This window comes from Oncorhynchus masou, chromosome 25 (genome assembly GCF_036934945.1).
Source record: "Oncorhynchus masou masou isolate Uvic2021 chromosome 25, UVic_Omas_1.1, whole genome shotgun sequence".
Lineage (NCBI taxonomy): Eukaryota > Metazoa > Chordata > Actinopteri > Salmoniformes > Salmonidae > Oncorhynchus > Oncorhynchus masou.
In genome coordinates this window covers 35,549,303-35,563,432 of record NC_088236.1, presented here as the reverse complement: position 1 = coordinate 35,563,432, position 14,130 = coordinate 35,549,303, and the positions used below count along the sequence as shown (strand labels likewise).

The following is a 14,130-nucleotide window of genomic DNA, read 5'->3' as shown; positions in this document are numbered from 1 at the left end:
ACACACACACACACACACACACACACACAGAGATGTGGTCCCTGAGTTAATAAATCTGGTGACTGAGAAGGCCATTGCATATGGTTTACATCGTTTTCATGCTCATCAAACCATTCAGTGCCCTGTGGATGGGGGCATTGTCATCCTATATGGGCATAGCCATAGTAGCCAAAATAATGGCCTGCCCCCCAGCATTTTAATACATGGCCCTAAGCATGATGGGATGTTAATTGCTTTATTAACTCAGGGACCACATCTCTGTATGTATGTATGTATATATATACACATACATACATACATACATACATACATACATACATACATACATACATACATACATACATACATACATACATACATACATACATACATACATACATATATATATATATCTATATATACACACACACACACACAGAGATGTGGTCCCTGAGTTAATAAAGCAATTAACATCCCATCATGCTTAGGGCCATGTATTAAAATGCTGGGGGGCAGGCCATTATTCTGGACATTATTTTGGCTACTATGGCTATGCCCATATAGGATGACAATGCCCCCATCCACAGGGCACTGAATGGTTTGATGAGCATGAAAACGATGTAAACCATATGCAATGGCCTTCTCAGTCACCAGATCTCAACCCAATTGAATTGCAGTGGTGCCTGAGACAGCGTATTACACCACCATCAACAAAACACCTAATTATCCCATTTCTCTTGGAAGAATGGTGTTGCGTCCCTCCAATAGAGTTCCAGACACTTGTAGAATCAATGCCAAGGTAGTAGGTACATTGAAGCTGTTCTGGCTCGTGGTGGCCCAACACCCTATTAAGACACCATGTTGGTGTTTCCTTTATTTTGGCAGTAGTAGATGGTACTATCTAGATCAGGGTTTCCCAAACTCTGTGAATATTTTGGTTGTTACCCGGCTGATAATAATCAACTAATCCTCAAGCTTTGCTAATTTGAATCAGATGTGTAGTGTTAGGGCAAAAAACTAAACGTGCACCTTGTGGTCCCGAGGACCGAGTTTGGGAAATGCTGATGTAGATTTACACAATGCACACACAGAAAAAAGACTATTAATTAGGGGTCTTCACGTTTCAATAAAGATAACTTCCAATCGCTGGACTATGTTATTTTGCCTGTTCATTGATCCTCCCTTAATAAATATTTCCGCCCCTGCCTTGTATGTTGTAGCACACTGTTGTCACAAAACTACCATGAAGTGATGTCATGGCTGAAGTTTCAAGAGGTTACATATCATTGACCAATACTCATTACTTAATGCCTGTTTTAATGCCTGAGGCATTTGTTTCGACTCACCAGTACAGAGAAGGTCAGAGCCTTAATGTTGACAGGTGAGGATGGTAAGGTAGATATTGTTCTTCAGAGGGGAGATCTCTTGTGCCTCCCTGCCACCCAAGTGGTCAGCACTCTCGTCCAGTGGTCGCTTGGTCTTCACCTCCGTTGACCGGGGCGTTCCTGGAGACATCAAACCAGCTAAACGGGTCATACTGGTCAGTCAGAGAAAGGACAGAAATTAGGTAGAAGACCGAGGTCAAAAAGTAAGCCAATGTATGGGAAAAGTAACAACCTGGGGAAGAGTGTCTTAAGGCTGCCTTAGGCCTGGGAAGAAGGACGCAGACTGGCGGCTCCAGCCAGAGATGAGAGATGACCTAATTACTTTCAGGGGTGAATACTATCCTTCTTTTGAGAGAGGAGGGCTGCGAGAGGACGATGATAGGGAGGAACTGGGGTTAACTGCCTTGCTCAAGGGACTAATGGCCTATTTTTCCACCTTGCTGGCTCGGGATTCAAACCTTTCAGGTTACTGACTCAACTCTCTTAACTGCTAGGCTACCTGCAAGCGTGTGTACGTTGAATGTAATTCCCTTTTTATGCACTTCTCTATACGTATTCTAACCTTGAACTTAAGCCCGAGAATTGCATGCTTTTCACCCGCTATTCTTTTGGGGTGGAGATTGAATATATAAATGAAGGCGTAGCAGAGGTGTGTCTGCAGATACACTATATTCCAACACCTTTACACGTGAGGAAACCATGGAAACCAGGGCTAGCAAACCAACCACTTCCAAGTGGAAACAGCATCTACTTTATTTTTTCAGATAGAAAAAACACCCTTCTCTTCTCCATGCACTGTAATTTACAACTTGATAAGAGTTATTGACAAGAGCTATGTAAATGAGTAAACCGATTGGATAAGGGAATTGTAAATATAAATGACAATTGTCTTAGATCTATTTTACCTTATAATCGCTGAAGACAAATGTCATATGGCAGCAAACTGAAGCATATCAACATATCAACTTTCCAACAGTAAAGTTTATGAATGCTGTGCCATTATGCAGAATTGAAATTGTATGGCATTTTCATTTGCAGGGATGGCACTCGAATGTCTTAAAGGAGCTACATGTAATTTTTTTGCATTGTAATTTCAGAAACTTTAATATGTATCGGACCCACCCCCATTCTAATGGTGCAGCCTTCTTATTGGTCAACAAAAGACAGACCGGGCCTGAGCCTCACACTAACCGAACGTGGCACAAACCGTTAGCGCCCCAGTCAATTTGACAAGAGATTCGCTGGCCCAAACAATATTACATATAGCTCCTTTAATTATAGGCTAACCCGTCATTCTCTCTTTCCTATTATGTTAAATATCATCCACTATCAGTATCGACCATCAGTAGGCCTAATAATAACACATATTCAACTGCCAATTTTCTGTTCATTCCCTTTAGTTGATATAGCATACAGTCCATTTAATCACACTGCTTCCTTTACCTTCCTTTTCTTCCTCTGTAAACGCCATCACGGCTGTGTGGTTGTTGCTGAGGATCATTAGTAACAGTTGATCATGTTTTAATAAAGACATATAGGCTAATTAAATTGTTATGAATCGGAGTGCAGACCAATTCTTAACAGCTTGAACTTGACGCATGGCGCAATACCTGGCCGTGTAATCACACAGTGTCATGGTTAGTGCAGGCAATAGACGAGGGTACAGCTTACTGTTGTACACTATTGTCCCTATTGTAATTCTATGTACACTAGTTTTCCAACATGACCACGAGTTAAAGAACTGAATGTGGCAATTTACAGGAGGAATCAAACCTTCATGCATAAAGGCTCCTCAAACCTGTTTTTATGATTCATAAATACTTTCTTTCATGCATAAAGGCTCCCCAAACCTGTTTTTATGATTCATAAATACTTTCTTTCATGCATAAAGGCTCCCCAAACCTGTTTTTATGATTCATAAATACTTTCTTTCATGCATAAAGGCTCCCCAAACCTGTTTTTATGATTCATAAATACTTTCTTTCATGCATAAAGGCTCCCCAAACCTGTTTTTATGATTCATAAATACTTTCATAACCCTAAATAACCTACAAGACCAATTGGTGCTGAAACGGAGACAAATATGCATTTATTTAGATGGCTTTCTTTCATTGATCCCTAATATTCTGAACGCGTTCTCTCGATATATTCTAGTGAGTCTGTCGACAAAATTCGAACAAAAATGTACACCGTATTTAAAGGGATGGAAAATATGTTGGCCAGCAAGTGGGAGGGTTTTCAGGGGTTGAATGGAATGTATTCAAGGCATGCTAGGTAAATTCCAGAGCCTGTTAAGCAACTGAACTTGACTGAATACCAAATACTGAGAAGTGTGTCGGAAAGGTATGCGTAGGAAAAGCGTAAATTCCTAAGTCTGAATCAGCCACATAGAGAAGAGGGAAAAAAGAGAGCAGGAAAAGATTGAGACATTTTTACACAGGGATAGGAGTGAAAACTGCTAATTGTGGTTGGGAGATTCTAGTCATGTTATGGACCATGATGTTAGTGGGTCTCTGCCCATTGTAAATGTCTCAGAAGACTCACTTAAAAGTAAATCACCTATGAATGACTACTCTGGTCACATTAAATATACATATAACTGTATTTTGAAAGTAATATATCTTCAAAACTTGATTGCTGACATGCAAAACATGTTGGGACTAAATCAACAAAGGACTATCTCACCAGAGAAAGCATCCGAGCGAGCGAAACAGCGCCTCTCTGTCTTACTATATATAGCCCATGTATCTGATGCTGTCTGGCCAAAAAGAGTATAACATGCCATACTCTATTTTGCCAGACAGCATCAGATACATGGGCTTCACATACATGTCCTCTGCCTCGATGATGACAGTATTATCAGCAACACCTGTCTTTTTACTGAAGAAATGTGTATTGTATCCCCGAGAGTGTAAGTTTGGGTTCGGGTTGGTCTGCGTTTCTACTAAGCGAGCCTCGTCGAGAACCAGGCTTCCTTTAAGATGGTCATACCATTTTTTTTTATGAAACACTGAATTTGGCCTTACTGCTATTAGCCCATAGAAATGCATTGGATAACATGTTTTTTTAAGTGTCTGTCTATCTGAGAGATGTAAGAAAGCTCAGGGGGAAAAATTGCTAAGAATTTTTAGTGGAATTACCTGTGTACATTGACATTGATGTTTCGGCCTGGTACCGGGTTACCTTTCATTCGGTGTACACCATCATGTGTGTGAGAGTTTCATCTTTCCATAGATGGGTCAAAGTCATTTGTAGACCAGACCGTTCGGACACTACAGACATTTTCATGCGAAGATAGATTGTCGAGATGTGCCCTGGTCTGACAAACCCCGCTGTAGATCATCAGCGGATGCAAGGGATTGAGACATCTCTAGTTTAAACAGACAGATTTTGATGGGAATTTATTATGCATCGAGCAGAGCATTGGGGGGGGGGGGGCCTTAAGTGGTTATAAATTATTTTCATATTTTTTATGCCCAGCTCGTGAGGCCTGAGGCAATTGCCTCTTCTGCGTAATGGTAAATCTGTCAGTGGGAGAGACTGCAATCCCTTGATCTGACATACAGTATAGTATACTAGTCATGTCAAGCTTGAAAATCAATCCATTACTACCCCCTCTTCATCTCGTACTGTTTCTAAACCTTTTCATGAAAACCATGTTTGGAAAGACCGTTACAACTTAAAGCATTAGTAGAATGTTTAAAAATAATTTATTAGGAATTGTAAAAATGTTTAAGAGGGTTACAGTGTTGACAAGAACCTTTCAGAGTAAACACAGAGTCCAAAGGCTGCAACACCATGGCAATATATCAGCAGGCTTAGAAAAATATCAACATCTACAACTTGGTGATAGAAATTGACAGCGCCTCTTGTTCTTAAACTAACCACAAAAGTAAAACTCCTTATCTAACCTCCCATTGCAAAAAGGTAACATTTTTTAAAAAGTATATAGCTTCTCATGAGTTTCATGGCTCCAGTCGATGTCATCCAGTAGATGTACAGCGTATCGGTCAGTGTGGAGAAGGGGGGTTGAGGAGAAATACATACAATCTCATCATGGAAGAGCCTCAGGACCACCTCTGAGAGTGTTAATTTAGCACTGAAACAAATGAACGAATCCTCTCCACACATCGGCAGAGACAAGGACGTTCATTAACAAACCAGAAAGAAGATGATAAATTCACATTTGCCACCAATGTATCCATTCCCTGACAATACATTTCACACCTAATTCCAGTGTGACCGCATAGCCATACAATGCAAACACACAAACGCGCAGTCACACAACACAATCTGCGAAAGAATCTAGCCGTGAAATCATACCACTGTGAAACTGTTTTTACGACTGGTTCCTGCATGTTTGTCCTTCATTTTCCTTTACAACCACCACATATTCAAAATGATAATTCTAAAAACAACAATGAAATAAGTTCCAAGTAAGGATGAAAGAAACAGTTTTAAGCCTACTAATATCCCCACAAGCTTTCTCACTCCCGGTGCTGATAAGTGGTTCCTGCGTGAATTCACAGTATAGGAGCAAACCCTTTCACTCTGTCATACCTGGACCAGTCTAACAACTCAGACAGCTAAAGATTAGGAATCACACAAATACACTATGATACTATGATATGTATGAGTGGCCAACGCCGAACAGTATGAATGAAAGTTAAAAAACATCTGCTGAAAACAAATACCATCACTGCCTTCCCAATACCCCTCATTTTTTGCAGAATCCAAAAGACAGTTATATTTACAATATTTTACAAAAAAACAGATATCACGCAGTTCAAATCTGACTGGAAATAGGCTCATGACTATCAATTTAGTTACTTTTATCATTATTAGTATAACAAATGTTTGTTAAAAACCTACCAAGATATACATTTTTCAACTTTGTAATACATACAAAAAAATATGGTATTATCAGCAATGTTCTGTATGTACTGAAAGATAAATATACATTTATTCAGTACAAATACTTGCTCCAGTCCTTCACATATTCCGTACCTGGAGATCACTTTTTCTCCCTCGCTGCCTCTCAATAAAACACCTTCTGACAAAAGAATCAAATGGAAAAAAAATAAAAAATAATAATTAAGACATACGAGAATACATGACAATTTCCACAAAACAGTCAAATGAAATAAAATAAAAAAGTAGCTAGAATTATCTGCATGTTTTTCTAATACAAGCAGAAATATATATTTTTAAAGGTTGTTGTTCCTTTCTGCTAACTACAGTAACATGTTAGACAGGAGGGGATGTTAAAACCGAATACAGGAAGTCTGAAGAAAAGAGATCCTCAGTGGGAGGAGGGGCGTGGACATCAGGGGTCAAGGGTCAGTGCTCCCACTGCACCTGCAGAGTCACACAGCCAGAGGCTTGTCAGACCAGTTCAAAGCTTTCCATCTCTCAGTTCACAGCTCTGCAGAGAAATTGAGACAATTTTCATTTGTCTATAGGCAACGTTATATTGCTACAATAAATGTACAGTAAATTAGAGTGATTTATTTGAAAGGAACATGACTCTTCTGAGTATGTGATGCTGTGGGTGGGTATAGTAGCAGACTCACTCTCTCAGTGGTAGCCATTAGTGAAGGCCGTAGCAATCAGAGGACCCTGTAGGGAGCAGTCAGACACAGGAGAGATTAGAGGGAGCACCCAGTCATCACAACACAACCACCAACACTCTCAACATCCCCAACATCATATCACATTCAATAATACAACCCTCACCAAATGTGCAAGCAAAATCTGTCAAAATGGACAGTATATTACCCAAGAGCAACATTACTTTTTCCTTTGACTTGACAGTCACACATTGACAGACAATTCTATGCTCATAACAGACCCCTTGAATGTATACGGTCATAACACAGGATTGGACAGTATTGCAAGACGGATCTATGAACATGTGCCAAGATCAACATCTTAGGAGCACTGCTCTGTAGCATCGATAGTCTTCCTATGACAAACTGAACAGATAGTAAGCAGACACATCTTGCATTTCCAAACATGAATAGGGTCTAAAATACCTACGTGATAAGGGCTGTGTCTTACCCCCAGACTATGGCCGAACCCAGTGTTTGGGGAGGGGCTTGCAGCGCTGAGGTAACTGCTGACAGCAGACTCCTGATTGGCTGCTGCATATAAGTCTGCCATTGGCCCAGGGCTGCTGAACCCCCCAGAGCGAGAGGGGGCGGAGCCTAAAATAACATACAGATGCAAATAAGTAGACAGACACATAATTAGTTCCACATGAGAAATACTGTACATCAAATTGGCAAACATTTCTCAACCCCTCATACATACCTCTTGCTACTGCAGCTGCCGCCACTGCCATTGGTCCGTATGCCGACAGAGGAATGGCTGATAGGGTAGAGGAGGTACAGCAGGTTTCAAATCCAGCTCGGGCTACAAAGAGCGTTGACCTCTCTAGAGGTCAGTCAGAACATGATTTTGACCATTATCCTTGACATCATGTCCACCTCTAACATATGGGGCTACATTACCCACGACTGTGGTGTGTAATTAGTGTAGTAACTGGTGTCACTGTGTAATAACTGGTGTGTAGCACAGTGAAGGGATGAGTAGCAGACGGACGGCATGCTGCTTGTAAAGGCCAGAGGAGGGACTGACCTGTGAGCTCAGGGGGTGTGGTGATGTCAGAAGGGGGGTCCTCTCTAAATGGAATTCTAGAACAGAAACATCAGAGAGTGCTGTTGAAACAACACACCGGCGAGGTAAGGGACACACCCATCCATACACACACACACACACTGGCAGGGAACATACAACTAGGGTGACACCAAGGAAACACATCAATGAGATGGCGTAAGAGGAAGGAATGAAGAGCGAATGGGAAGTGGCAGATTTACACAGAAGAAAGATTCAGCTTAACTGGTTCAAGCCGAATACGTTAGGATGGAATAAGAATATACTGCCCCCCCCCCCCACAAACATGCCCAATCTTTTTCTTACGAACACATACAATCACACACAAAGCACATGTAATCCACTCCCTGATATTTATCAGCAGCAAATGACACTCAGAGCGCTTTATGAGCTTCCATGGAGGCTGTGTTGGTTAAAGAGTTTGTCTGTGTTGTGGGAGCTATACACACTATGACGAGTCTAGACACACGCCAAGTGAAGATGAATAGGATCACACAACCATCATTAAATGATTGGACTCTTCTACTACTCCGTGACCGTCCAGGAACCTCACGAAATGGCCATGCTTGACTCAAGGGAGTATGAATGGGTGGAGGAGTAGCTTCTTACCAGGGAATTGATAGGTATATCCAGGGGTGATGCCAGTGTAACTTCGACTAGTATACGTAGCTGTCTGAAACCCTGGGTAACCTATGGTGAAAGGACAGTCATGGGTCTGTGTTTGAGTGAAACAGTGCTGCCCCCTGCCTGTGAAAGAGGATACTGTCAATGTAACAACAGGTTCACAGAAACAATGCACTCAATAACATTATTCTAGATCAGCCAACAGTGTGTTGTGTACGTATGCTCAGCTCAAAGTTGATCTAACTTAACAACTGTACCCTTGCCTAGAATTCCCTCGTCCTGCCAACGTCATTGGGAATATTGCAGTTCTCAGACTGAACAGTACATGATAGTGTCATTTCCCCATCTTCAGAGGCATGCTTTAACCACTAAATGAGATATATATATATATAAATAAATAAATAATCAATAGCAATATTACATACATACATGCATTACTTTTTCCTAAGATCATACAGTGCATCAATTCCAGGGTACCTCAAACTAATTTGGTACCACATGTTTTAATAGACTTGGCAGGTGCAAATAAGAAAATATCTTATGAAGGGGAGATGATGTTATGAAGAGGATGCCATCTGTCCACTAGCGGTAGTAACTTCTGTGGTAAATCATCTCTTCATAATATAAAATATGATATTATGAGAGGATGTGTGATGGTATGGGGTAACAGGATGAGGGGCCACATCTTCGTCGACATTACTGTCGTCATCCTCGTCACTATGAGTTTACCCAGCATGCCGATGCCCAGCATGAAGGCATCCATGCCGTAGGGCATCACCCGAGAGCGCCCCCTGGCCGAGCCCGTGGGTGACATCACTTCCTTGGGCTGAGCCTTCTTACACTCCACCTGTCATGAATACACACAAGGGGGAACAAAACAGTCAACAATTACAACTAACAGTTACATTGTGTATTGAATAACGAAGGATTTATTTAAAGCCTTCTTAGCTCACCATTTTGCTGTTTATCTCATGGAAGTGCATCTCACACACTTTCTCCACCACATCCTCATTCTCAAACGTGACAAAGCCAAACCCTAGAGTGGACAAATACAAATAATGTATGTGAGGAGGGTCAGCTCATGAAGAGCTCGGCAACACCATTGATTAAAGCCCATTATTGAACATCTCAAACCCAAGTTTGGGGAAATCAATTCTGCTGTCTCTGGGGGTTAGAGTGTGGAGCTAATGCACGACTGCCTTCTGTATTAGGTACTGTAGTAGCCGTTTAATACGTTCGCACCCCCCCCCTCTGGGGTGCTGTTCCTGGCTCATTCCCTCCTCCCTCCCCTCCCTGCTGGTCAGGTCAGCGAGCCTCCCTCCCTCCCTCAGCCGAGTAAAGCTGGTGGGCTGTCATAATCGATCAGTCCCAGGGTGGGTAGAAGGCGCTTTAGGAGGCTTTATCCTGATCCTCGATTAACAGACTGACTAATTAGCCAAGACTTGTTCCTCTCCTCCTACTCCGTTCCTCCTGTTCAGCCTATGAGGAGGAGATAGTTGCTTTATTCAGGAAAAGTATTACTTACTACAATTGTGATATGTGGTTGTCTTATCTAGCTACCTTAAGATGAACCCACTAACTGCAAGTCGCTCTGGATAAGAGCTTCTGCTAAATGACTTAAATGTAAAAAACTATTGAGGATACAGAGATGTAAGGCTTAGAGTACTGGGGGACTGGACAGAGAGAGGGTTTCTCAGTCTCACCTCTGTGTCTGTTGGTGGTCTTGTCAAACATGAGCATGGCATCATCAACCTAGAGGAGACAGAGTTTTACACACATCACCTCACACAATGTACGCACGCGCCATATTGTCTGACCTCATCAAGTTCTCCAGGGAGGCTCAGCAACAGATGGACAAAAGGGGCAGAGAGAGGAGGGGTGGAGGAGGGGGACACGTTTCAAAGGAGGGAGGGGAGCACAGTAGAGGAAGAGAAGAAAACAGAAGAAACATCTTAAGAGGGGACATTGGTGATGCATGGGCACAAGATGGCCGCTAGAAAAGGTTTGATTCACAAACACAAAATCAGAATCAATTCCCTGTTTCTCTTAGTTAGATGTCTTGCCTCTGAACTGCATAATTGGAATCTCTCTCTGAAAAAGAGGACATAATCCACCCTCGCTCCCCCTACTTTCCAAAGTTTGCCATTCCCATGGCAACTGCACAAAAAGTTATCTTAAAAATCTTTATCTGGCATCAAGAATTATTTGTTAAGAGAAAGAGAATGTGTGAGAGTTTGAGAGAGAGATACAGACAGATAGACAGAGAAAGAGAGGAAGAGTGAGAGATGTAGATAGACAGAAGGTACAATAAGTAAGATAGAAATGTGGTCATGTATAATGTTGGATGTGGGGAAGAGGGACTGGGGAGAGAATACAGGTACAGACCGTGGTGAGGTAGAGATGGGTGTGTGAGAGAGAGAGGTGAAAGAAACTATCGTGAGATAGAGGTGGAGACAGAAAATGTGGGACTAAATTGGGAGGGAGGAGAACAGAGAGCGACAAAGAATGGGTGCAAGAGAACAAAGAGGTGTGGAGGCTTTGTCTGTTGGCACAGCCAGCCATAACTCCTATTCTCCAAGTGCCCTCTCTTCCTCTCCCTCTATACATCCCTCCTTCACAGTAGAGGCCCAGGATTCATCTTCAGCTGAACACAGACCAATACATTTCAATACAAAATCACATTAAAAAAAAGCAACTGTCAAACACCTAATATCATTCAAATTAACTCCTGAATTAATTGCTAACTAATATTTTAGTAAAGCAAAATGTGTGCTTTCCACATTCAATATCTAATGCCTTTCAGTTTGCAATACAGCCAAAGGCAGGTGCACATGGTTCCACCACCTATTTGCCAGAACCACTTATTCACACGCCTATACGGTTCCACGCAGAGCTGACACATTGTGTTAGTCAATGGGCGTGTGTCAGTGTGTGTGTGTGTGTGTGTGTTTGTGCTTGGGTCCACCCTTGGGTAGCTTGCACGAAGAAAGGTCAAGGGTGAGGGAGGAGGGCCTCCAGCCAGGGTGAAAGAAGACCTGTCAGTCTTAGCTCTCTCAAATCACTGACTCTTTCCACTCTGACATTTCCCTATCACCCCTCCTGTCTCCCTAACCAGGCCTGCCTCTTCACAGTCCAAGCACCATGACACAGCAATGGAACAACACAGACAATGTTGCTCCACAGTTTAGAGCACCAAACTTTAACCCAACTGTATATACTGAATTAGAAGGTGAATTATATGCTGAACTCTACAAATCAGCAGGATGATAAAACTAACTGTTCTGACACTTCAGGTATGTTTTTCACATCATCCCCATGAGTACTCAGTGCAATTAAAATGTACACAAGTTAAAACATCAATGTCCTCATTTAACTAAATGTTTCTTAGTATGTCAATAACCGTCCTTCAAAGCTATATATTTCAAACACGGGACATTTTAATGGTGCACTGGACAATATTCCCCTCTTACCCTCTCTTCCACTGCTCATCCTCCCAGTCATTCTCTCCGCCCCCTTGTCCAGAGCAGGAGACAAAAGGTCCAGTGAGGCAGTCGAATCAGAAACTTCCATGGGTGGCTAGAGTTTACATCTCTCTCTCTCTCCATCTCATTCCATTAATGCAATTTTATGATTGGGAGTGAAGCACTTCATGTAGAAGTGGCCGTCATTGAAGATAAGAAGGCCGTCATTGAAAACAAGAATTTAACTGACTTGCCTAGTTAAATAAAGGTAAAATAAAATGTGCCACTTACAGTAGTATGTGATAGATACAGGAAGTATATTTTAAATTATCAAGACTGAATTTAATATTACATAATCACACTGCCCTGACTGGCTAATGGTAAACTACATAAATTAGCTTTGCCTCAGCCTGTTATTGGGGTTGAAAGCTAATCTAGTTAGTATGCAGGCTCATTGGTTTATCTGATTTCCTACTGAATTTGCACCTTACTTTCTTGCATAGGTTACTTGCGACCACTATTTCAAGTTGTCTGTTTAAAATAGTTAGTGTCAACAAAAAGTAAGAAAAGTTTGAAGATTCAGAGGAGTAAGAGTGCACCACAGCGCACCTCCTTGTAAATATTGAACTCCTGTACAAACTAGCAAAATATTTGCCTAGCTTTGTTCAAAGACATAATAGTCCTTGCACCCGTTCTCCCTTCTGCCTTTGTTACCTCTTCATTTATTATCTCTGCTCTGCATTTCAAAGCCCTTGGAATCTATGGTGGGAAGCGTCAAAACTGAGTACAATACGGATATTCAAATCAAATCAAAAGCATAAGTTTGAAGAACTGAAGACAGACTGGAAGTGACACGTATGTTGGTTTGGGTCGGTTTGACCGTTGGTCAACCAGTGTTATTGTTACAAAACTCCTGGGTTGACACTCTCCAACCCCCCGCCCCTCCCCACCCTCAACACAAAACCCCTTGCCCGCTGAATTACTTGGGGACAATGGGCAAGCCGGGTCACCACGGTAACGGGCCAGGAGGGGGTTGGGGGTAGGAGCAGCTGTTACATCAGATTAATTCAAATTCTGATAATCCCTCCCCCTTCCCTACCATCGCCACACTCACTCCCCAAAACTTTTTTCTCCCTCTTCTCCGTAACTAAAGCCTAATGCTCCATACCTCCGTTCTACCCTCTCTATCCTTCTCCTCCACCCCTCCCACAAGTAACTCTCTTCCCTTCCAAAACAACTCTTCAATTGCACTTCATTTTTACCCTTACCTCAGCAATCAGTTTCATCCAGACAACAAAGATGTGAGACGGGTTGAAGAAAACAGTGGCATGGAGGATGATGCAACATCACACTCATCTCCACTCCCTCAACACAGTGAGACACAGATCCACACACGTCTACCTTCTACCTCACATTTCAATAGCTATATACCAGCTCCCATGCGGCTTACCTTTCCGAACTGCTCGAAATACGCCTTGACATCCTCAATGGTCGTGTTCACGGACAGACCTCCAACAAAAATCTTCTTGGTCCGAGTCACGAGCTGCAAGGAGAAATGGGTCCGTTTATGGATGGAGAATAACTGTGAAAACACCACGGATTAAGATGAACCTTTAACGGTGGCTGTAGATGGGTAGCCTGGTATTGTCCATCTCTATGATCAATTCAGATGCCAATGGAAAAACCACCAGCAGGCAAAGCTTCCAATTTACCTCAAAGCTCCTAAAAGATGCCTTTGCATGAAAAATAAAGGAGTCCGATGAAATAATTCTGCCCAAGTATTAGCACAAAATGTTTTTAGACTTTATGTTGATATTTATGTCATCACCACCAACAGTACATTATTAACATAGTTATTACACTGCTTATGTAGGAAATTACTACTGCTACCACCACCTGCATTACTGCCGGTGAACTTGCAGGTTACACGCTCTTATGAATATACTAATGTACATTATTGTGCTGTATAAGCTGTTAACAAAAGCCACTTGATCACACAAGAGTGT

At 42.0% G+C, this 14,130-nt stretch overlaps 1 protein-coding gene across 1 annotated transcript in view; it reads right to left on the bottom strand.

Annotated features, from left to right (window-relative positions):
- Positions 1-5,055: 5,055 nt before the first annotated feature.
- The window catches only part of LOC135514196 (RNA-binding protein Musashi homolog 1-like), a 32,868-nt gene continuing 23,793 nt past the window's right edge, over positions 5,056-14,130 (bottom strand). The window contains exons 6-15 of the mRNA XM_064937489.1: positions 13,575-13,667; positions 10,367-10,415; positions 9,617-9,699; positions 9,393-9,510; positions 8,649-8,729; positions 8,015-8,059; positions 7,677-7,745; positions 7,425-7,570; positions 6,938-6,983; positions 5,056-6,789 (exon numbers count right to left, since the gene is read on the bottom strand). Coding sequence (XP_064793561.1) covers positions 6,942-6,983; positions 7,425-7,570; positions 7,677-7,745; positions 8,015-8,059; positions 8,649-8,729; positions 9,393-9,510; positions 9,617-9,699; positions 10,367-10,415; positions 13,575-13,667 — 726 coding nt within the window. The 3' untranslated portion in view covers positions 5,056-6,789; positions 6,938-6,941. The remainder of the gene's footprint in view (positions 6,790-6,937; positions 6,984-7,424; positions 7,571-7,676; positions 7,746-8,014; positions 8,060-8,648; positions 8,730-9,392; positions 9,511-9,616; positions 9,700-10,366; positions 10,416-13,574; positions 13,668-14,130) is intronic.